General features: G+C 41.3%; 1 protein-coding gene across 1 annotated transcript in view; it reads left to right on the forward strand.

Moving 5' to 3' along the window:
* LOC115206486 (RNA-binding protein Musashi homolog 2) overlaps positions 1-16,439 on the forward strand; it is a 406,246-nt gene extending 389,807 nt beyond the window's left edge. Inside the window, exons 12-15 of the mRNA XM_029773542.1 lie at positions 5,348-5,545; positions 11,338-11,492; positions 13,180-13,256; positions 15,976-16,439. Coding sequence (XP_029629402.1) covers positions 5,348-5,545; positions 11,338-11,492; positions 13,180-13,221 — 395 coding nt within the window. The 3' untranslated portion in view covers positions 13,222-13,256; positions 15,976-16,439. The remainder of the gene's footprint in view (positions 1-5,347; positions 5,546-11,337; positions 11,493-13,179; positions 13,257-15,975) is intronic.
* The last annotated feature ends 8,682 nt before the right edge of the window (positions 16,440-25,121 follow it).

Raw genomic sequence — 25,121 nt, forward strand, 5'->3', positions numbered from 1 at the left:
GCCGGGTGGCCAGCTCTAGGAAGAGTCTTGAGGGTTACAGAATTCTCCCATTCAAGTATGATGGAGGCTACTGTGTTCTTGGGGACCTTCAATGCTGCAGACATTTTTTGTTGCTCTTCCCCAGATCTGTGCCTCGACCCAATCCTGTCTCGGAACTCTCCATTTCCTTCGACCTCATAGCTTGGTTTTTACTCTGACATGCACTGTCAACTGTGGGACCTTATATAGACAGGTGTGTGCCTTTCCAAATCATGTCCAATCAATTGAATTTACCACAGGTGGACTCCAATCAAGTTGTAGAAATATCTCAAGGATGCTCAATGGAAACAGAATGCACTTGAGCTCAACTTCGAGTGTCATAGCAAAGGGTCTGAAACTTATGTAAATAATGTTTTCTGTTTAAAAAAAAAAAATTATAAACCTGTTTTTGCTTTGTCAATATGGGGTATTGTGTGTAGATTGATGAGGAAAAACATTAATTTAATACATTTTAGAATAAGTCTGTAACGTAACAAAATATGTAAAAAGTCAATGGGTCTGAATACTTTCCGAATGCACTGTACATCTTCCTCAACTAGGACTATCTTGAAGCTGTGCGCCAGAAGAGGAAAGAACTTATGCCAGCCATGAAAGCTGCCAGAGTGCGTGGGGACATTGCTTATATCCGCTATGACAGGCTTGTTGTCCACCCTCCCTCCCAAAAGCCTGGAAGGGATGAGAAAGCCAAGCCTATGGGTTTGTAGCTTCAACCCCGCAGCATACACATATATTCAGAGCCATATCCCTGTAATGCTCAGAGAAGATCTTATGTAAAATGTTATTGAAGTGTTGTTGCTGGTTCACTTGGCACATCTAAAGCCTTTTCCTTTGGGGTGTTGCTATAGGCCACCAAGTGCTAACAGTCAGTATCTAAATAATATGTGTGAAATGCTTGATATTGTATGTGATGTAAACAGAGAGGTCTACTTTCTTGGGGACCTGAATATTGACTGGTTTTCATCAAGCTGTCCACCCAAGAGGGAGCTTCTCACTGTAACTAGTGCCTGTAATCTGGTTTGGGTTATTAATCAACCTACCAGGGTGTTTACAAACACTACAGGAACAAGATCATCCACATGTAAAATCACATTTTTTACTAATACTGTAGAACTTTGTTCTAAATCTGTATATGCATTGGATGCTGTGATCACAATATAGTGGCTATGTCCAGGAAAGCCAAAGTTCCAAAGGCTGGGCCAAAATAGTGTATAAAAAATCATACAAAAGATTTTGCTGTGACTCTTATGTGGATGATGTTACAATATTTGTTAAGGCTCCATGGATTGATGAGGAATTGAAAAACTGTATGGCTGAAATAAATGGGGGAAAAGGAGTGGCTAATAAGTCTGGCTGACTTACGGCAAATTGAGAAATTATGTGATTAAACTCAACAAAAATAATAAAATGTATTATGAAGCCAAGATCAATGATATAGGCCCTCTACTCTTTTCCATTTTTATCAATAACCTGCCACTGGCAAAACAAGGCATGTGTGTCCATATATGCTGATGATTCAACCATATATGCCTCAGCAACCACAGGTAATGAAGTCACTGAAACCCTTAACAAAGAGTTGCAGTCAGTTTTGGAATGGGTGGCCAGTAATAAACTGGTCCTAAACATCTCTATAACTAAGATCATTGTATTTGGTACAAATCATTCTCTAAGTTCTAGACCTCAGCTGAATATAGTATTGAATGGTGTGGCTGTTGAACAAGTTGAGGAGACTAAATTGCTTGTTGTTACCATAGATTATAAACTGTCATGGTCAAAACATATAGATTCAATGGTTATAAAGATGGGGAGAGGTCTGCCCGTAATAAAGAGATGCTCTGCTTTTTTGACAACACACTCCACAAAGTAAGTCCTGCAGGTTCAATTTTTGTATCTTATCTTGATTATTGTCCAGTCATATGGTCAAGTGCTGCAAAGAAAGACCTAGTAAAGCTGCAGACAGCTGGTCCAGAACAGAGCGTCAGGTCTTGCTCTTCATTGTAATCAGAGGGCTAATATTAATACTATGCATGCCAGGCTCTCTTGGCTAAGAGTTGAGGAGAGACGACTGCATCACTTCTTGTTTTCATAAGAAGCAATGTGTTGGAAATTGTTTGCATAGTCTACTTACACACAGCACTGACACACACACTAACACCACCAGACATGCCACCAGGGGTCTTTTCACAGTCCCCAGGTCCAGAACAAATTCAAGGAAACGTACAGTATTCCACCGAGCCATGAGTGCATGAAACTCCCTTCCATCTTATATAGCGCAAGTGAAGAGCGAACCTGGTTTCAAAAAACAAATAAGTCAACCCCTCACGGCACAACGCCGCTCCCCCATGTCAAATCAAATCAAATTGTATTGGTCACATACACATGGTTAGCAGATGTTATTGCGAGTGTAGCGAAATGTGCTTCTAGTTCCGACCGTGCAGTAATATCTAACCTAACTAACTACCTAACTACCTCATACACACAATTCTAAGTGAAGGGATGGAATACGAATATATGGATGACCGAGCGGCATAGGCAAGATGCAATAGATGGTATAAAATACAGTATATACATATGAGATGAGTAATGAAAAATATGTAAACATTATTGAAGTGGCATTATTAAAGTGACTAGTGATCCATTTATTAAAGTGGCCAATGATTTCAAGTCTGCAGTAGCCTCTCTGTGTTAGTGGTGGCTGTTTAACAGTCTGATGGCCTTGAGATAGAAGCTGTTTTTCAGTCTCTCAGTCCAAGCTTTGATGCACCTGTACTGACCTCGCCTTCTGGATGGTAACGGGGTGAACAGGCAGTGGCTCGGGTTGTTGTTGTCCTTGATGATCGTTTTAGCCTTCCTGTGACATCGGGTGCTGTAGGTGTCCTGGAGGGCAGGTAGTTTGCCCCCGGTGATGCGTTGTGCAGACCGCACCACCCTCTGGAGAGCCTTGCGGTTGTGGGCGGTGCAGTTGCCGTACCAGGCGGTGATACAGCCCAACAGGATGCTCTCAATTGTGCATCTGTAAAGGTTTGTGAGGGTTTTAGGTGACAAGCCAAATTTCTTCAGCCTCCTGAGGTTGAAGAGGCCCTGTTGTGCCTTCTTCACCTCACTGTCTCTGTGGGTGGACCATTTAAGTTTGTCTGTGATGTGAACGCCGAGGAACTTTAAAACTTTCCACCTTCTCCACTGCTGTCCCATCAATGTGGATGGGGGGGTGCTCCCTCTGCTGTTTCCTGAAGTCCACCATCATCTCCTTTGTTTTGTTGACGTTGAGTGAGAGATTGCTTTCCTGACACCACACTCCAAGTGTCCTCACCTCCTCCCTGTAGGCTGTCTCGTCGTTGTTGGTAATCAAGCCCACTGTAGTTGTGTCATCTGCAAACTTGATGATTGAGTTGGAGGCGTGCATGGCCACGCAGTCATGGGTGAACAGGGAGTCCAGGAGGGGGCTGAGCATACACCCTTGTGGGGCCCCGGTGTTGAGGATCCGCGAAGTGGAGATGTTGTTTCCTACCTTCAGCACCTGGGGGCTCCAGGACCCAATTGCACAGGGCGGGGTTGAGACCCAGGGCCTCAAGCTTATTGATGAGCTTGGAGGGTACTATGGTGTTAAATGCTGAGCTGTAGTCAATGAACAGCATTCTTACATAGGTATTCCTCTTGTCCAGATGGGATAGGGCAGTGTGATGGCGATTGCATCGTCTGTGGACCTATTGGGACGGTATGCAAATTGACGTGGGTTTAGGGTGGCAGGTATGGTGGAGGTGATATGATCCTTGACTAGTCTCTCAAAGCACTTCATAATGACAGAAGTGAGTCCCACGGGGCGATAGTCATTTACTTCAGTTACCTTGTTGTGTGTATGTACTGACATGTACAGTGTGTGTAACTGATAGATGCACACACACACACACACACTATATGTTCATGTTTTTGAACATATGTAAATTGTAAAGTATTTTGTCGCTGTCTTTTTTGTTATATGGCGTTGTTTAATGGTCATCCTAATAAATCAAATCAAAAGATTGGTGTTAACATGGGCGAGAGTTTCCTTCCACCATATTTTTTTCACCAGTCTCTGTGCTATTCCTTTTCAATCCAAGTCACATTGAAATTGACTTTATAATTTATTCCTAATCTAACCTATGACCTGACCCAAGACTTTTGTAGTCTTTTTGAATGGTTTTCAATGGGCAGAAAATGTAGTGCAATGGTGTTCAGTGCAAAACCTCAATAAAAGGCATCTGGCAGAAGTAAATTCATCCCCAAACATGACTATAATTGTATATACATATCTTTCTTTGCAAGAAATAACATCCCCAAAAACACACAAAAAAAACTATTAAACACAACTGTCTCCTAGCCTCCCAGGCATGTTTTCTGTCCTTAACCCTGAAACTGAAACAAAATATACATCTTTTTATACAACTATAACAAAATAAAAACTAGCAAATCAGGTCTGAAAACTACCAAACTAAACTGAATTTCAAATAAAAATAGAAAATATCCTTGATAAGTGCAGTCCATTTACACAGATAATGCAGCTCTCTGTGAGGGCGCTGAGTGTCTATGGAACAGAGCTGTGGGGACATAAAGCTTTATAGTTAACAAATGCCTTGTCTGTTTCTCCTCTCCTCCGCATCAGTAGTCCAGTACATTGTGGAATCTTGCCTATGTCAAATCTAAAATGTATGAGGAATTTCTGTTCTAATCTTATTGATTTATGAGCAGAAGCCCAAACATGAAGAATAGATTTTTCTTAATCATTCTCCTGCTTATTTTAGGAGAATCTCATTTTGGTTATTTTTCACCCTTGAGCTCTTAGTGTGTGTATTTCACACAGTTATTATGTGTGTGTATTTTGAAGCGAGCAAGTGATGATAACATGAGCTGACCTGTTGTAAATTCTACTAAAGATTTTCTTTGACCATCATTTTTAGCTTGAGGCCACATTGAGTTCCATTGTGGAAGTCTTCAGCTACACTAGTGTTAGGGAGCAGGGTTGGTGTGTGTGTAGTGTAGTGCCTCTGTACGCAGTCTCTCAGTGGGGCTGCTGGGGGGTGGTGGGCAGAAGCAGGAAGAAAACCAGTATGGATGTTTACTGTAGTTTGCCTTGCCCTGTAACACACTACAATGCCATGTAGAAAAACAACAGCAACATAGCAATAAAATAACACACACAAAAACCAAGTCATTACATTACTACAGTACTGTGTAAAGTGTTTCCACGATGATGGACATGCGTCCCATCCCGCCCCTCCCTCCCTCCCCCCCTCCCTCCCTCCCTCCCTCCCTATACTATACCCCTATCTCTCAGGGTTCCCAGATTATGGGTTCTATTCCGGGGCCGGGCCCAGTGACCTGCGGGGCCCCCCCTGCTCCTTTGCCGACTATGGCTCCCTGGGGCCCCAGGCTGCTCAGATGCTGCAGCACAGTGAGCATCATGCCACCTCCGCCTGCAACTCCCCCCTCCAGCACCACCTGCAGCACAGCCCGGACCCCTTTAAGAGCCCAGGTGTGTACCCTGCTAACGTCTCCTTCAATCCTTCAATCAGTCAATGATGCCATTCAAGTTACGAATTCATGAGGCTATTGTGAGAGAGAGAAAAAGAGAGGGAGTGTAAAAGAAAGTGAGAGGAAAGAGGAGTTTATAGAGACAGAGAAGGGAACAGTACCTATCAGAGGAAGTTGATGCACTGTGTACTGTAGCGTAGCACCCCTGGTAGGCTGGACAATAGAACGAGTCAAAATTCACCCAAGGCTGAAAAACAGCAAAATAACATTTGCTCAGCTGGAACACTAGTGCGAGCCCATAGCAAATTAATGGAATCGAACATTTGCAGAGCCTGTTTTGACTGGAGTGATGCTTAGAATTCCATTTTGCCTAAATGGCACAAAAAAATGTATCACTTTTTATTTGACCACTACAATCTGTTCGTCGGACGAAACTAGAAACAAACAACTTGTGTAGAAAGTAAACATCCGCACCTCGATTGTGTGTCAAATGTGCTTATGTCTGCGTAATGAGAAAGTAGGGAAAAAATGAAAACTTCTGACTATTTCTGGTCTAGTGATCGATGACAAACAAGCTCGCTGCCCAGACTTACATAATTATAAAGAGGAGATTATCCTGATTAAAATGGTGCCCGACAAAAAATATAAATATATACATCGTGAGATATTTGACGAAATAGACTGGCATGCCGCTCCATAGGAAAACAATAGGTGGAGCTCAGCTTTCCAAGGGCAAAAAGTATTTTGGGGCTAATATTTGATGACAACCAAGCTCGCTGGCCAAACTTACATAATTAGGAAGAGGAGATTCTCATGATTAAAATGGCGTCCGACTTGAAAAAAAATGTAAAATACACATTGCGAGATATTTGGCGAAATAGACAGACATGCCAAAAATTCCCCTATAGTAAACAATGGAGTTCCTCAGAGTTCCATGAGTAATGTTTTGTTTGTTTACTTTTTAACTATAAACAACGTGAGCAGGTCTCATTGCCAACAATAGTGAAGCAGGCATTGTGACGTAGAACAATAAGCTGGGAATAGAACGTTCTGAAGGCGAGTTGGTGCCACGGTGCTCAATAGAACTAATAGGATCTGGCAGGGTGAAAAAGGCCCTAAAATAAGGCCTGTTTTTTCGTGATCACTTCAAAACGACGGCAAGCAGCTGGGAAATATGGTCATATTATGAAACTGGGCTCCACGGTGGATGCAATGAACTCGTTTTTATCAGAAAAAAAGCGTAGTTAAAAATGTTATGTGTCCAGCCTACCCCTGGCAGTTTGCCTGCTATACCCTCATAACACTGCTTTTGGAAATGACTTCAGGATATGTTTAGTTTGATATGTATGTATACATGTCTCTGTCTGCTTACTCACTTCATGTGGAGCTGAGGGAAGGATAGATGGATGTCTGTTGACAGACAGACACCCTGTTCTCATTTCACACAGTTATGGTGACCTAATGTACTGTAGTGCCTACAAACATTTAAATGTTTTACATTTAAGTCATTTAGAAGACGCTCCTATCCAGAGCGACTTACAGGAGCAATAAGGGTTAAGTGCCTTGCTCAAGGGCACATCGACAGATTTGTTCCCCTAGTCAGCTCGGGGATTTGATCCAGGAAACGTTTAGTTACTGGCTCAATGCTCTTAAACACTAGGCTACCTGCTGCCCTACATAGGCATACAGTACATGTATAAGTGTTACCCATTTTCAGTTCAGCATACAGTAGTATTGTTGTCAGTACTGGTTTTTGTTTAAGATATATCAAGGACAATTTTATTTTTTCTTATAACACCCTTCAAATATTGATCTCCATCCCTTGCTTACCCACATTGCATCTTGTTTGTTGGTACAGTGTATTACTTTTTCATGTAAGGTGATGAACCATAATTGACATGACTGCATTTATATGTATTTAGACTGCTCATTTAAGTAAGAGAGAGAGAACCCTGATACAAAAGTATGACAAGCGTTCATGAATATCATCATGAATAAGTTGAGCAAAAGTTCTGTGGCAAATTTTTCCTGTTGGCTTGACATCTTTCGAGATATTGTTTTGTTGCTGGAATGTAGTCTATTTGATGAGCAAAGAAGGAACAACGAGTTGCAGAAAGCATTGAACAGGTTACTTACTACCATAGCTCATCCACTGACAGTCTGAATGATATGGTTTTTACAAACACACACCTTACTGTTCTTTTGCTTTGCCAGTTCTTTTGTTGGTACCTTAAAACCCCATTTCCTTTGTAAATCTAGACTGGAGCATTTTATTGCAATGAGATCGGGTTACTCTGACCTTTTTAAATCAGCAATAGTGTTCTAACCCCACAACTGTGCTCGAATCAGCGTAAGTCATGTGTAGTTATTAGTGGGGCTGACAGTGTGGTTCAAATACCTAATCCTGTTCAACATGGGAACGGCTGGGGGGGATGTGCAATTCAACAAAGTCCACCAATTATGAGGGATCTAGCCTGCTGTATAAACAGAGATAGAGTGGGTAATTGGTTAAAACAGTCTTGTTAGGACTGGGTCACTCTGATAAGAACAGTGCAGCCAATCAGAGACATTGCTTGATACTACTAAGCAGCAGTGTCACTCTGAGAAGTGGTTTATTTCTCCCTTACAAAGAGGCTACTGTAACTTTGTCATTATTTAATCTGCTGATGTTAGGGGGAGAAGGAATTTTTGATCTGGTGTGTGTGTGTCGTTGTGTGTGTTTTCTACCCCCAAACAGGTAGTACTGTGGCTTTTATACACTTGTTAGAGAGCAACACAGTTACACTAACATATTTCACAATCCAATCATCTATGGTGATCATAGACGTGTATCTGTATAGCGTAGCCTACGTAGCTTTGAATGAGATATTTCATTTTGACACGTATTACAATGTGTGGCAAAAATCCACCTCCGTTCTCATCCAGACTGTCTCCTTTGTTGAGCAGGTTTTAAAAACCCTTATTCTCACGAGTCTTCAGATCCAGCGCATTAATAGACTTCCCTTTCAATGAACATCCGCACCAACCGAAAGCCTCCGGCTGCAGTGGAAAGACTGATTTAATATTCCTTTATTAATGGGAGTGTCACTGAGCGGCACTCAGCGAGAAAAATGAGCAGACCACGCCATGGGCTCCCAATTTTTTTATTTAATATATGCTCTTGTTTTTATATATTTGAATTTGTCTTTTCAACACACTAAACAGACGGTCACCTGGTGCTGAGCTGACTGCAGCAATGGCTCAGTGGTCTAGACAACAATTAGAGTAATTTAAGCCAACCCCATGGTTCCTCGAATTCCCCTATTATTTCTTAATTTCCAGTATTACTGGTCTGGGATTTCTCCCTGGCGTTGTGTTATACTTTTCAAAAGACTATCTAGCGCTCTTTGCCTCTCTCGCTTTATAGCCATAGTTTTCCCCACATACACTGTCAAGGTCATCTACACTGAACCAAAATATAAACGCAACATGCAAAGATTTTTACTGAGTAACAGTTAATTTAAGGAAATCAGTCAATTAAAATAAATTCATTGTGCCCTAATTTATCGATTTTACATGACTGGGCACGGGCGCAGTCATGGGTGGGCCTGGGAGGGCATAGGCCCACCTACTTCGGAGCCAGGCCCAGGCAATCCAAATTATTTTTTTCCCACAAAAAGGCTTTATTACAGACAGAAATCCCCCCCATACTGACAAATTCTCTGAAACGACATTGGAGGTGGTTTATGGTAGAGAAATGTACATTAAATTATCTGGCAACATTTCTGGTGGACATTCCTGCAGTCAGCATGCCAATTGCACACTCCCTCAATACTTGAGACATCTGTGGCATTGTGTTGTGTGACAAAACTGCACATTTTAGTGGCCTTGTATTGTTCCCAGGTGCACCTGTGTAAAGATCATGCTGTTTAATCCGCTTCTTGATATGCCACACCTGTCAGGTAGATGGATTATCTTGGCAAAGGAGAAATGCTCACTAACAGGGATGTAAACACATTTGTGCACAAAATTTTAGAGAAATATGGAACCAACAATTTACATGTTGCATTTATATTTTTGTTCAGTATAGATTGGCTGTTCAGACTTTTTCCCGTCACACATTAACGCACAAACTCTCTTCTGTCTCTCTCTCTCTTCTCTCTCTCTGGGTGAGCTCTGAGATGCAGAGGGCGGGCAGTGGGCTCCATCTCTCTGCTCTTTAATGTGTGCTCTATCTCTCTCTTCTCTCTCTCTGGGTGAGCTCTGAGATGCAGAGGGCTCCATCTCTCTGCTCTTTAATGTGTTCTCTGCCTCTCTCTCTCTGCCTCTCTCTCTCTCTCTGCCTCTCTCTCTCTCTCTGCCTCTCTCTCTCTGCCTCTCTCTCTCTCTCTCTGTCTCTCTCTCTCTGCCTCTCTCTCTCTGCCTCCTCTCTCTCTCTCTCTCTCTCTCTGCCTCTCTCTCTCTCTCTGCCTCTCTCTCTGCCCCTCTCTCTCTCTCTGCCTCTCTCTGTGTGGAAGGGCCGGCTGGGCTTGGTGGTAGGCTGCCGTGGAAAAGTGACTCGATGATGCAGTCTTTTAGCAGGCATTACCCAGGACACCCTGTGTAATTTCCTGGCTGTCAGGCACCAGCTAGGCCTGATACCCCTGGCACTAAGGGAAAGATAATCACCATCATATATTTAAAGGAGGAGAGAGAGAGGGCCTCTCCTAGTGACAGGTGTTGATTAGATAGGGGGTGTTGTGCCCAAATCCCCAGAGCAATTTACTGTATGAGAGGGATTCATAAACTGGCAGTCATATTTGACGCTGGCGGACGCAAGACGCAGCGCGAGGGGGAGAGATGTAAAAAAGTGATAAGGAGAGGGACCCGCAAAGAGGCAGCTCACTTTTCCTCTGCCACGTTTTTACCTCCTATAGGATCTTGAGATGAGCTCCTTCAGCTGCTGTGTAGACAAATAGCCTTCATATCTTCCCTTCTGCGCTCTTTTATAGTCTGCATGGAATATGAATGCTTAGAGTACGTAAAAGTAGAAAACTTGTCATGCATGAGCATCCTAAATTACATCTTCTTTTAGAACCATGTTTAGTTGGAGCTGGTCAGATAGCTTGTAGAATATGTATCCATTTTCCATATGTATATGTTTATACCAGGCTCCTCAAACAAACGGCACATTTAAAAAAGATTAATCAATTTCTGCTTGCGTTACATTCTATTTCAACTGGGGAATAAAGCATTGAGCCTAATAAATGTATACATAAACTATGTACACTCTTCCTTCTTCCTCTCTAATGTTGTCATTTCTTGTTTGACTGTAGTGTATTGAGTTTTGTGCTTTGTGTTTTCCAGCCAAGTATTACTGTGCATGGAAAAGGCTACACGGACACTCCTGACTTGCAAACCGATATTTAATTTCAGAATTGATTAAAATTAGGTTAAAGGGAAAATCCACTCAAACTGGTATTTTGCGTCATCATGATAATGTGGCCGGTGACACTTTGCTTCTTGAAAGTCCAACATCTTGAAAACTTGACTCCTGACATGCAAAATATTTTGGGTTTGTATCAAAAGTGGACTAATGAAAAAAATACCAAAATATAGTTTTTGAGTGGATTTTCCCTTTAAGGTAATGGTTTGGTTAAGGTAAGGGTCAAGTTAGTTGTTTTGCAGTTCACCAGTGTCCTTACAGTCTCTCGCACTGTGCATGCCAGGTCTCAGCCTCGTACTCAGCTTTTATCCATCTCTGCACACCACCAGTCCTAAATATCTGCGTTGCTCATCCCAATTTTGGCTCCCCCGCTTACCTCCCTCCGTTAGGCACCAACCAGGCCCGGCCCGGAGCCTTCCCTGGCACCAACAGTCCCGGGCCCGTGGCTGACCTCTATGGCACTACGAGCCAGGACTCCGGCGTGGGCAACTACATTAGTGCTGCTAGCCCCCAGTCTGGCTCTGGCTTTGGCCACAGCATTGCTGTAAGTATGGCCTACTCCAGCAACTCATCCACCTCCTCTAATACTGCCTTCATCTTCTCTGTGCTGTCAACCGTCATCCTTATGCTCAGAACAGGAGAGTTCCAGGTCTAGCCTTTGAAAGGGTCCTTGTTCAAAGTGCATTATGTAAATCAATAGTAACCCCATGTGTGTTGACACTGTCGTAAGAATATTTTCTCAATGTCCTTTGAAGCCACTGACATTCATTATCCCTGTTGGCTGCTTCAGTCTGGAACCTTTGACGAGGGTATTGATGGATTTTAGCCGGCCGTAGAAAAACCACGGAGGCAAATCTGCTCCAACTAAGATGGATGAGTAACTTAAGGCCACACAGATAATTAATACAGTTCTCCCTGTTTGAACTCCTGTCCAAAACATGAAGGTGTTCTGAAAACAGAATAAGGCTTTTTGTATGTTTGGCCTATCGAACACCTTGTCTTCCAGTGCATTTCTAGCATGTTAGAGGAACTGTAATGGAACCATGTCGGCACATAAAGCACCACTCTGGAAACAGAGAGGACTTGCATTAGATTAGCTAACTGCTGAACCATCATTTGGAATTTCGAATCGGAATGGAATGTCACCTTCCACTTGACTTTGACAGTTTCAACCTCAATAAGTGAAATGTTGGTTGACAAATAAGAGCTTGTCTATATTTCAGAAATGACCGGCACATTGGCACAGAAATATTTCATGCTGTTGCTATATATGGCTATCCCAACCTACATAGAAGGAAATGGCTAATATTTTTCTCTTCGAGCTCAGTTTTTATGATTTGTCTTATATAGCAAATGTTTATTTTTTGGACATTGGTTGTTGAAGTTCAGTTGCACCTACATGTTGGGTTGGGTGACACATTCGCTTTGGAGAAGTACTTCCATTTACATTTTTTCCACCCTTGAAATCATTGCTGAAGTTGTTTTGTGATTCTGCTGGTGATTTCATGAAAACATGTTAGCATGAATATGATTACATTATAGTTCTACTGATCCATGCAGTCTTAACAAAACCTTGTTCGCACAATACATACACAGTACAGTTAGACATCTGAAGCTAACAACATTAGTCTCCTGCTTTAGCAAGCATTAGCCCCTTATCATTGAGCAAATGATCCCAATGGCTAAAATGGATCCTTATTGGTGGTGAATGCAGAAAACCTTCAAAAACTATTTACATGCACCATGTAGAGAACTGCTGTAATAAGACCTGATACCAATTACCACTGCTGTCCACTGCTGCAGAATTCAGTTGCTTTTAATCACTGCTTCTTATCAAATAAAAAATGTATTCTTAGTATGTACCACAGCAGTACCCCAGCGGTAACATGCTCTTCTGTGTCCATGTCCACGACTCTTTAGAAATAGGTTGATTTCATTTATGCTGCCTATAAAGAGAGCTCTGCTCTAGGACACAGACAGGTTGCCAGCACCACAATGGGACTGCCTGAGACCCACCTCTGTGTGGCCATTTTCCATATTCAAAATGAAATGGGACCTAAATGCAGTTCCGATGGCCAAAACGAACCTAACTTGAGGAAATTAATGAGATACATTTCCATTCATGCTGGCAGCACATCCTATGACTAAAATATACTCACCATGAATAGGTTTCTTTTTTGCCTTTTTCCCTGAAATGCATATTGACACAAGTACTAACTGTACACTTTTAGGGCCCCTTGATTGCAACCGCTTTTACAAATGGATACCATTGAAAGCTAACAGGTGGTTGGTTGCCATCTCATTCGAGGTATTATGTCATTTATATAATATTTTATTCTTTTTTTACCTATTCTATTTTCATGTTATTTCTGTCTGATTTAGTTCCTCTCCCTCAAAAAACAAGACAACACTTTTTACAGGGTTTCTACACATTGCTTACATGTCTGCATTCTTATTTTGTATATTTGTATATGTGTATTGAAAACCCTTTAAAAAGTGAATGTCATTTTCCATTGTGACATCATCCTGAGAGTTGAAATGCACATTTCTAACTTGTAATGCCCCGACACTATTTCCCCCAATACTGTCACTTTGTTACTCTGTTTCCAGAAGGCTAAGCATGTATTCCGTTAAAATAAATGATGAAAGTAGTCTGCATAAGAAAAGTGTACTGGGTTTATGCAAACCTTGCTGTTGCTTTCCTCACTGTTGCTTTCTCTTATGTTGTCGATTTATATAATGTAGCTAGCTTTACACTGGAATTCAGCAATCAATCAAGAGTCATAACCAAGTCAGTCATATCTAGTGCTGTGGGTTGGCATTAGCTATTTAAGCATTAAGGCCGGAGGGGGTGTGCTATATGACCAATATACCACAGCTGTTCTTATGCACGACGCAACGCAGAGTACCTGGATACAGCCCTTAGCCGTTGTATATTGGCAGTATATCACAAACATTGCTATTATGAACTGGTTACCAACGTAATTAGAGCAGTAAAAATAAATGTTTTGTCATACCTGTGGTATACGGTCTGATATACCACAGCTTTCAGCCAATCAGCATTCAGGGCTCGAACCACCCTGTTTACAATCTGGGAACAGACTCTGGTTTCTTTGCCGTGCTACTGTTCAGTATATGGACACTGGTCTGAGTCTGGAGATAGAGTTGTGAGTGAGGTGGAGCTGGATCTGTGCACTCGTTCAGCTTTGGGTAATTTCCTCCGCTCGAGAACACAGCATCTCTACCCTCACCGCCGCTGTTTATCGAGTAGCTTTATGAAAACAAACTTTCAAACATAATTGTCTGACTGTGTAGAAGCCATTTAGAAGCCACATCAGCAAAAACGTGTGTGTATAAAGTGTATTTGTGAGCAGTTTGAGTACAGTATGAGAGGGACAAATGGAGTGTGTGCGTGCTTGCGTGTGTGTACACTGAGTGTGTCTCTCTACAGTGAGAATCTTTGCCTTAGGGCAGTGTTAGTCACTGCAGCAACCCAGCTGCAACAGTCCTCTACACCACTTCAAGTTTCAGTCTTAGGCACTCTGATTTGTGTGGAGTTAGATTAACCCAGACAGAGACACCCCAGTCCAGCTCTCCTCTGGAGTCTTATTCATAAAACCCTCTGTTGGACAGATGTTTCAGACTGGTGGAAGTGATTGCATGGTGTCACCACTGATCTAGTGACCACTATGTAGCACCCTATGTAGGACCCTATGTACCCCTGTGTAGCCCCCTGTGTAGCCCCCTGTGTAGCCCCCTGTGTAGCACCCTGTGTAGCCCCCTGTGTAGCACCCTGTGTAGCCCATGTAGCACCCTATGTAGCCCCCTGTGTAGCCCCCTGTGTAGCACCCTGTGTAGCACCCTATGTAGCCCCCTGTGTAGCCCCCTATGTAGCCCCCTGTGTAGCACCCTATGTAGCCCCCTATGTAGCCCCCTGTGTAGCACCCTATGTAGCACCCTGTGTAGCACCCTATGTAGCCCCCTGTGTAGCACCCTTGTGTTGCCTATGTAGCACCCTATGTAGCCCCCTGTGTAGCCCCCTGTGTAGCCCCCTGTGTAGCACCCTGTGTAGCCCCCTGTGTAGCACCCTGTGTAGCACCCTGTGTAGCCCCCTGTGTAGCACCCTGTGTAGCACCCTGTGTAGCCCCTATGTAGCACCCTGTGTAGCCCCCTATGTAGTACCCTGTGTAGCACCCTATGTAGCCCCCTATGTAGCACCATATGTCCTTTCGTGTATTGCTGTGAAATGGAATGACGCGACAGATGTAGTCATCAGTTTCTCTAGTTTTCACCGTATGTATTTTTGTCTGATCACCATGGGCCTGGGAGGCAGTGGGTGTACATTTGTTGTTGAAATGCACTGCTAGTGTATATAAAAGCACAGCACCACACAGCACAGTGGAAGCCATCAGAGAAAGCAACAGAGTGAAGTGCAGTTTTCTGTAAACCTGCTTTAAAAAAACAAACCCCTCATCTAACTGGTAGCTGGGCGGTACTGCTTGTCTCTGTGCATGCTAGGAGTGATGTCCTGTCCATGCCTGCTGCCCCTCTTCCATAAAGCTCTGTGTCGTGTGGTTGCAGAGATACTACTGGTACCGTATGTTGTGTCTGGGCTGGTGTCTCACTGCCATGACCATCCTAGCCTGGAATCCTTTCTTGAAGTGAAGCAGGATAATTGAGTTTGGATTCCAGGCTAGTGCCATCCATCTTTCTGGCAGTGAAAAAGCTCCCATGGGATGTAGCAGTCGTTCTGCTCTCTCTCCCCAGCAGAGCCTGGGTTTGAGATGATTCAGGTTGGACCATCTGCTGCTTCAACCAATTCAAACCTCTGTAAAATTGGTTCTACCATCAATCAAATGTTTTAGAATCAAGAGAAATGTAAAATGAAGAGATACAATGGCACAGAAGAAAATATTGGCAGTTGAGGGGAAAAGCTGTCAGACATGACATACTGTATCAGTGTTACAGAGAAGGGGGAGCTTTTGGTTTTAACTACTGGCTTTGAATGTCTCCGTTTCCCATTCCAGCAGAGTATTTCAGGAGGCCCGGGGAAGACCGGGCGGAGTTTTTAACTGGCTATGTGAACAGGTGATGCCATCCAACACCAAGCACTACAGCATCAACCCACAGGAGAAGAGTGGAGGTGGCACCACGTGAAGAAGAACTGAAGAAAATGTCAAAATCATCTCAGAAAAAGAAACTACAATCTGCTGTACTATAATCCAAACCTGGTGTTCACATCCATAATATCCAACTGTAACCCAGTAACTTTGTGTTGGATTTAGGTGTTTTTACCTTTAAATGTTCCTTTTTTTAAATCGATTTCGTTTATTTTCTTTCTTTTCAATGTAGTCTTCAAATTAATAAGGAAGATTCATTATATTTTTTACTTAGGATCAAAAATACACAAATATCGGATACTATGTTAAATGACTAACTATTTATGTAAACTGTCTTATTTCATGTTTTATTTAAAAAAAATAGATTGCCATGTTGCTATGGTTTGTTTTCATCCTTGGTAATGGAAAACATTTCAGGTGTCAGTTTGCACATACAGTGCATTCGGAAAGTATTCAGTCCAATTCACTTTTTGCACATTTTGTTACGTTACAGCCTTATTCTAAAATGTATTACATTGTTTTTTCCCCTCATCAATCTAAACACATTACCCCATAATGACAAAGCAAAAACAGGTTTTTAGAATTTTTTGCAAATGTATTACAAATAAAATACATCTATCATATTTACATAAGTATTCAGACCCTTTACTCAGTACTTTGGTGAAACACGTTTGGCAGCGATTACAGCATCGAGTCTTCTTGGGTATGACGCTACAAACTTGGCAAACCTGTATTTGTTGAGTTTCTCCCATTCTTCTCAGCAGATCCTCTCAAGCTCTGTCAGGTTGAATAGGGAGTGTCGCTGCACAGCTATTTTCAGTTCTCTCCAGAGATGTTCGATCAGGTTCATGTCCGGGCTCTGGCTGGGCCACTCAAGGACATTCAGAGACTTGTCCCGAAGCCACTCCTGCGTTGTCTTGGCTGTGTGCTTAGGGTCATTGTCCTGTTGGAAGGTGAACCTTCGCCCCAGTCTGAGGTCCTGAGTGTTCTAGAGCATGTTGTCATGAAGGATCTCTGTACTTTGCTACATTCATTTTCCCTCGATCCTGACTAGTCTGTCAGAGCGACCATCAGGTTCTTGGTTCCATGACCAAGGCCCTTCCCCGATTGCTCAGTTTGGCTGGGCGGCCAGCTCTAGGAAGGGTCTTGGTGGTTCCAAACTTCTTCCATTTAAGAATGATAGAGGCCACTGTGTTCTTGGGGACCTTCAATGCTGCAGACATTTTTTGGTACCCTTCCCCAGATCTGTGCCTCGACACAATCCTGTCTCGGTGCTCTATGGACAATTCCTTCAACCTCATGGCTTGGTTTTTGCTCTGACATGCACTGTCAACTGTGGGACCTTATATAGACAGATGTGTGCCTTTCCAAATCATGTCCATTCAATTGAATTTACCACAGGTGGACTCCAATCAAGTTGTAGAAACATCTCAAGGATGATCAATGGAAACAAGATGTACTTGAGTCTCAAAGCAAAGGGTCTGAATACTATTGTAAATAAGGTATTTTATTTTTTATACATTTGCAAAAATGTCTAAAAACGTTTTTTCTTGGTCATTATGGGGTATTTCATCATTTTTAGAATAAGGCTGTAACGTAACAGCATTTGGAAAAAGTCAAGGGGTCTGAATACTTTACGAATGCACTTTACAAGAAAACTGACATGAACTGATGAGGCTTGAAGAAAGGTGGTGTTAATTAAATAAAAAAATAGAGTGTAACTAATAAATCTTCTAGCTTTTTTTGTTTATTTTAATGTTGTTAATTACCTATTTTGGGCAATAAGAGGACTACAATATTTTCACAGTCCTTTTTTACAATTTTTTTTGTTGTCAGGAAAAAAGAAAACCTTTCCTTTTAATACTTTGTGAATTCAGATTTTAAGAAAAAAATATATAGCTGTAAATATTATTCAAGTCACTGCATATAAATAATAGTTTCAGAGAGAACCATATTTTTGTGATGGTTCATCATAAAAGGTTGTACTGTGTAAGAGCGCAACTGTCAGACAAGGACATTTAATGCTCTTAAATCGTATCATAATCCATTTGTAGCACAAAATGCCATGATAACCCCACTCGATCCTACAAGAACACTGTTGGCTTGCTCTGTAAATACTGTTGTCTTTCTTACTGTGCTAATGTCATACCAGCCTACTGTTGTGTCTACATGGTGAGCTCAAAAGTGCACAGCTTCTAAAATATGACAGAAGGTTAACACTGGACATTGCTACACAATGTCTCTCAAAGAGGACACCGGCTCAACTTCTTCTAGACACTCGCAAGTGAAAAGCTACTTACTGTATCTGTCACTGAGATTTTTGAAGTCAATACTATATAAAAAAAAATGACATATTACAAATCCAAAGCACACTTTTAGTTTGAAAATACCAGATGTTGAATACTAGTGTCCAGAGACAATTCATACCAATCTGCATGTGTTGATGTTACATTTTGTTGTTATGATTATCTTCATTTTTTGTTTTTCTTATTAATGCTATTTATCCATTTTGAACAGAGCACCTATTTTCAATGTGACAGGCAATATTTCAGTCAGATACATTTTACGTCAATTTATTGGAATGTTTTCTTGAACTGATTAGGAAGGCAAACATCTATCATTACCTCAGTCCTGTGAGTGTTGTCTTAGAAGAGATTACAAATTTATTTATTTGAGGCTTAAACAGATTGAAATTATGAATGGATTATGAGAAGAAGTTGTTGCACTGTGACAAAGAAGGAAAGTGACCATATTCTATTTGCACATTTCAAGTGTTGGATATTTAAAATGGTCTTGATAAGATGATACATGAAGGATTGTTTTTTAAGAATAACTTTTTATCCCCATTAGAGATTAGACATCTTGGCTGTTGCAATTGGAAAACGTTTTTCTGCCCGAAGGGCATTTATTTTCCTAAAAATACGAAATAATCCATACATAATCCATAGATTGGAGCATTTTGACCTAGCCAAGTAACCGTAGTCACCACAGTCATTTCCTGTAGGGACTGGTTTGTTGAGATGGAGAAATGGTTCCTCTATAAAAGTTTCAAATGATATTTGAAGAAAGGATTGGATTAATGTATATGCTGTGCAGATTTTGTTTGTCTCATTTCACTCAACAACCAGGGGAAGCAGAATGCTGGATTCTTTTCAAATAAAATGGGGACTTGTTTAAGTAATAATAAAAAATAAAATAAATAAAAAAATAACATGTATATTACCAATTCAAAAAAGAGAAACAAGTATGTTCCCTTGAATGATTTACATTTTTAATCAGAAGGATTTGTATAAATATTTTTGTGGTTGTTAATGATTATATTAATAATAATTATTATACTAACAATATTAGAATGTACTGTACATCCATCCGGTTTTTTCTCCATTCCCTGTCACCTTATACAGTAATCTTATGTTGATCATCAATGTATTTCAGTAATATGTGAAAAAAGTAAACTGCAAATGACCTTGTAAGAGTGCTGTCTTTGATGCCAATGTAGTGGTTTATACACTTATTTGTTGATCTCTCTTTCCTCCTCTCCGTCTCTCACTCTCCCGATGTCTCACTCTTTCTCTGTCTCTCTCTTCTAGTGTTAGTGGTAGATGTTATGTAGTTAAGATGTAGATGTAGCTATTAGAAGATGTAGGACCAGTAAGGATAGAACTTTCTCTTAATTACCATATTTAAAAAAAGAAAAGCTGACATTAGTTTCAATATCATTTGTCTATTTATTTTCAGTTGTACTGATCTCACATGGTTTCAACTAACCAAAGCAATCATTGAGGACATTTAAATAAAAAATTGCTGTAAGACCGAATCGTAAACAAGGCATTGATTGGATCCCCACCCTTGAATGTTTAAAAAAAATGGGTGTGCCATACTACCTTAAAAGCTAATACTAGATATGCAAAACCGTTTTATTTGTTATTATTTCACAAGAGGGACACAAGCTATAATTATGATTGAGCATAATGGATTTTATTACATAACAGATTAATGATAATAATGGTCATAATAACAATAACTATTATAGATATAATTAATCTAAACTCGTTTTGATGTTTGTACTCTTAAACAATATCCCAGTGGCCCCTGGCACTACTATTTTTGGATACAGTTTATTTTATTTTCGGTGTCTACTTAATTAATTATTAATTCATATTAATTAATACTTTAGTTTGAGTTCATTATCAACATTTGAGAATGTAGTGAATTATTTTTGTACTCTTGAACCATTGGAACCAGATTTTTACTTTAATCAAAGCCAGGGTATCATGAAACATTTACATTGTAGATGAATTAATACTCCTGCTCTCAAGTGCTTAGTCTTCATTTAAAGTGTTCTCATTCAGATGGTAGCCTGCTTGTTAGTATAGACATTTGCACTGTGCAATAACTTAATCTTTAAGACCCTCCTGCAAAGGAAAACAAGACAGTGCAAAAGCTATTGATGAGTTGTTATATGAAGGGCTTATTGAAATGATACCTATAGGACATATCTAATTTAAGCAATTCATAGAACCACAGAGAGTTGAGGTAGGATAGGATGTATGCATCGTTCTCATGAAGACCGAGCCAAAATGTCAAAACCTGTTGGTAAACGTGACATTATTGCAGCAGAATGTACCCACTGAGAGCAAGTGTAATGCTCTGTGATACATTGCAAGAAGCTATCTCTGTTTTAAATGTCCCTCTACCAATATCACTATACCTGATTTACCATTTGATTAGAGTAAAAGTTGGCTGGCTGTCCATTGAAAATAGTTGATACCATCTCTATTAGTTACTAAAACATTTTAAAAGTGATTTCACAGCTTGGACTTTAAGGTAGCATGGCTCTGTAGTTGCTATACTTTTCCTTCACATGGACAGCAGTTTACAGCTGATGAATGTTACACATCTTGCTAGACTACTTAATCATTGGATAATTGTTGGTAAAAAAACGAAACTAAATATATATATATATATATATATAAAAGACCTGGAAGGTGTTGGATGATATACTGGGAGCGTACTACCGTAACCATTTAAACGTGAATCTTGAGGCAAGTGCTAGGCAATGGCCAAACAAACATCCCATCACTGAATTAACAGACACACAACGCACACATACCTACTGTAATAACAGGTAAATAATGTATATGCATGTTAGTTAAGGATATATTATTGTGTATGACTATTTGTTGAGGCTGAACCCTCATTTCAGATTAAATTAACTCCCTGCTGTCTGAAATGTTTACGTAGGCAACACTGTTTGTATTATGTTTGTGTCGCACATAACATTATTATGATGTTTTCCCATGATGCAACATGGTTGGACTGTAAAACATGGGCTGTAGAAGCTGTGACTGATACTTTAGAGTAAAGCATACTATACAATTATTTCAAACGGGAAATTGGCGGTTAGTGAGTACCATGGCATGGGCCACTGCTAGAGCAGAGAGTGTGTGTGTGGGTGGGTACAGTGGGTTTAGGGAAGCGGTACAGTCATTAAAAGTCCTGTGCATCTCTGTGGACATTCGTCTTACTGTACATTTGACCTGACCTTAGCAGAGTTTTTTCTTCTCTCATGCTCCCTCTTGGGTTCGACCTCTGATTGCCTTGCCCATTCCTAACACTTGCCCATTCCTAACACTTGCCCATTCCTAACACTTGCCCATGTTTTAATGTTAACAGACTTTTTCCCGCGAGAGCTGACTGATAGGACTGACGTCTGAAAGCATCTTTCAGGTCTTCTTGTATGGCTTGCTCAAGCCCTGTTGTAAAATATAATAAAGTGGATGGGGGTCTCTCACATCTCAGATGTGGAAAGTATAATTTTATATTTGTATTTTCAAATAATTATAATAATAAAACTTGTTTGTGAAAGGTTTCCATGCTCTACTGTGGTGCAGAAATCGATGTGTTTGTCTGGAAAAAATGTAAATAAACTGTTTTGAACCATTTCACTCATTGTTTTTATTTTAAATGGAATATTGTTTAAAGTTGAATTGGTGTGGGATTAAACATTGAGTTATATTTGCAAAAGAATGTATGCCAGAAGATGCAACAAAATAAAAATGCACAAAGTTGAATATAATGGCCTATAGTGTGTGTATTTTTATTCTGTGGTACACTTCCATTCCCATCCCGAAAAGACAGATGTTCATGGAAGAAATGATAAAATACAATTATTCATTTTTTTATCATAATTTATTCTCTGTGCATTTATTACCATTCTAAGGAAATGATGAAGTTACCATTACCAGATGTTAAAATATGCAACAAAATGACTAAAAGTATGTGGACACCTGCTCGTCGAACATCTCATTCCAAAATCAGGGGCATTAATATGGAGTTGGTCCCCCCTTTGCTGCTATAACAGCCTCCACACTTCTGGGAAGGCTTTCCACTAGATGTTGGAACATTGATGTGGGGACTTACTTCCATTCAGCCACAAGAGCATTATTGAGGTCGGGCACTGATGTTGGGCGATTAGGCCTGGCTCGCAGTCGGCGTTCCAATTCATCCCAAAGGTGTTCGATGGGGTTAAAGTCAGGGCTCTGTGCAGGCCAGTCAAGTTCTTCCACAGCAATCTCGACAAACTATTTCTGTATGGACCTCACGTTGTGCTGAAACAGGAAAGGGCTTTCCACAAACTGTTTCCACAAAGTTGGAATCACAGAATCGTCTAGAATGTCATTGTATGCTGCGGTGTTAAGATTTCCCTTCCCTTGAACTAAGGGGCTTAGCCCAGACCATTATTCCTCATCCACCAAATTTTACAGTTAGCACTATGCATTGGGGCAGGTAGCTTTCTCCTGGCATCCGCCAAACCCACATTCGTCCATCGGACTGCCAGATGGGGAAGCGTGATTCATCACTACAGAGAACACGTTTCCACTGCTCCAGAGTTCAGTGGCGGCGAGCCTTACACCACTCCAGCCCACACGTGGCTGTTCAGCCATGGAAACCCATTTCATGAAGCTCCCGACGAACAATTGCTGACGTTGCTTCCAGAGGCAGTTTGGAACTCTGTAGTGAGGGTTGCAACGGAGGACAGATGATTTTTACGCACTTCAGCACTCGCCAGTCCCGTTCTGTGTGCTTGTGTGGCCTACCACTTCGCGGCTGGGCTGAGCTGTTGTTGCTCCTTGACATTTCCACTTCACTATAACAGCACTTATAGTTGACCGGGGCAGCTCTAGCAGGGCAGAAATTTGACGAACTGACTTGTTGGAAAGGTGGCATCCTATGACGGTGCCACGTTGAAAGTCACTGAGCTCTTCAGTAAGACCATTCTACTGCAAATTTTCTATGGAGATTGCATGGCTGTGTGCTCGATTCTATACACCTGTCAGCAACGGGTATGGGTGAAATAACCAAATCCACTAATTTGAAGTCATGTCCCCACATACTTTTGTATATATAGTGTCCATAAATTGACATATGGCTGAAACCGATAGAGTGGTTATGAAACAAGTGTTTGCATTAAAGGTATAAATGAACATACTGTACGTACTTGTACACACCTGACTCTATAGACTGTGGAGTTGAATTACATGTTTTGACACGAATCTTGAGGCTCTATCAGGTAAGGGAATTAAGTCAGGCGACACTTCATATGTTTTTTCCTCAAGTTTTATTTCAAGATATGAGCTTGAGACTTCTGTAATGGATACAATCATGAAGAGGAGAGGGATGGGCTACATAAATAAATCAATCAATTCCTCAAGTCCTTATTGGAACCCATCTCATTTATCAAAACATTTCACATCATCTGTTATTGTCATTTTCTCTGGGAAAATACATTTGTCTGCTAGTGGATTGAGCTCAAAATGTCTGTCACTACCTTGTCTGTCTGACTGTCTGTCTGTGAACCACACAGCTAAGTCTACCAATGTCCTACCACAAGACTCAAACTCACAACTCCAAAGGTGAGTTCACAAAATGTCTGGGGAGTGGGTGCAACACATCCAGAATGGCTATCTGAGTGATATCCATCACACACAAGGAGAGTGTTTCTGTCCTCACGGGGCTTAATCAGGAACTGTTTTACCTGAAAATGTAAAATGCAATGTGTGCTTCCAGCGGAAATGTGTCATTTTTAATTTGAGCCGCTGTCCCATTTTCAAATGTGAAATTGCTTCAGAGGTGTGACAGCTATTACAAATGTCTGGAAATTCATCTTCCTCCCTCTCTTCATTCTCACACACTCACTCGCCCTCGTCTCTTGGCCAGGGGGAGCACTTCACGCACACACAATCGCTCTCTCTCTTTTACACACACACTCCACCGTCACGCCACCTGTCCTCCCACGCTGAACTGCAGAACTCTTACACAGACTCATGACTCACAGGGCAGGCTGGCTGCCAGAAGAGCAATATTCTGAGGTACAGGAGTTGAAGTTCCAGCCCTGCAGGAAAGAAGACCACTTACATTGGTGGTCACTCATGATGGCAGGGATAATGGGCTTGTGGTTTACGACTTAATCATCCAGACAAATAAAAACGATATGGTATGATTCGTGTCTGTCCTATCATTTTTGTCCTTTCCAGCACTGTTCCAGCAACTATGGTGGATTTCTAACCAAGTCAGCCAAGTACGGCTCAGTTCGGCTTAGTAGTGTGGAAAGTATAGGTAATGTTCGTTTGATTACCTCCCCCCTAAAAGATTACTTATGCTGTGTGCCAAAATGAGGTTCACTGTAGACCTGGACCTTTGATTCAGAGCGCTGAGCATCCAAGCTCTGACACGGGGCATCAGCTGACGGAGGAGAGCCAATTAAAATGTTTGAAAAATGACTGCAGGTGTCGAGGGTGGTCTCCTGAGGACTCATTTGGTGAGCCCAGAGATCTCTGGTGTACATTTAAGACTCAACTGTTCCAGGTCTAGAGGTCTGCAGTTGTGTTTGTGTATGAAGGCTGAAATCACTCCAGTCCTCTGGTTCTTTCTTCCTAAGGCTAAGCTGCCTCTATGATGAACAGTTGGCCTGCATCGTCTGACACAGGCTCTCATAATTGGTGAGTTTCAACACTGATATCCTCCTAAATACAACACTTTAAAGGGATTGT

This window comes from Salmo trutta, chromosome 13 (assembly GCF_901001165.1).
Source record: "Salmo trutta chromosome 13, fSalTru1.1, whole genome shotgun sequence".
NCBI lineage: Eukaryota > Metazoa > Chordata > Actinopteri > Salmoniformes > Salmonidae > Salmo > Salmo trutta.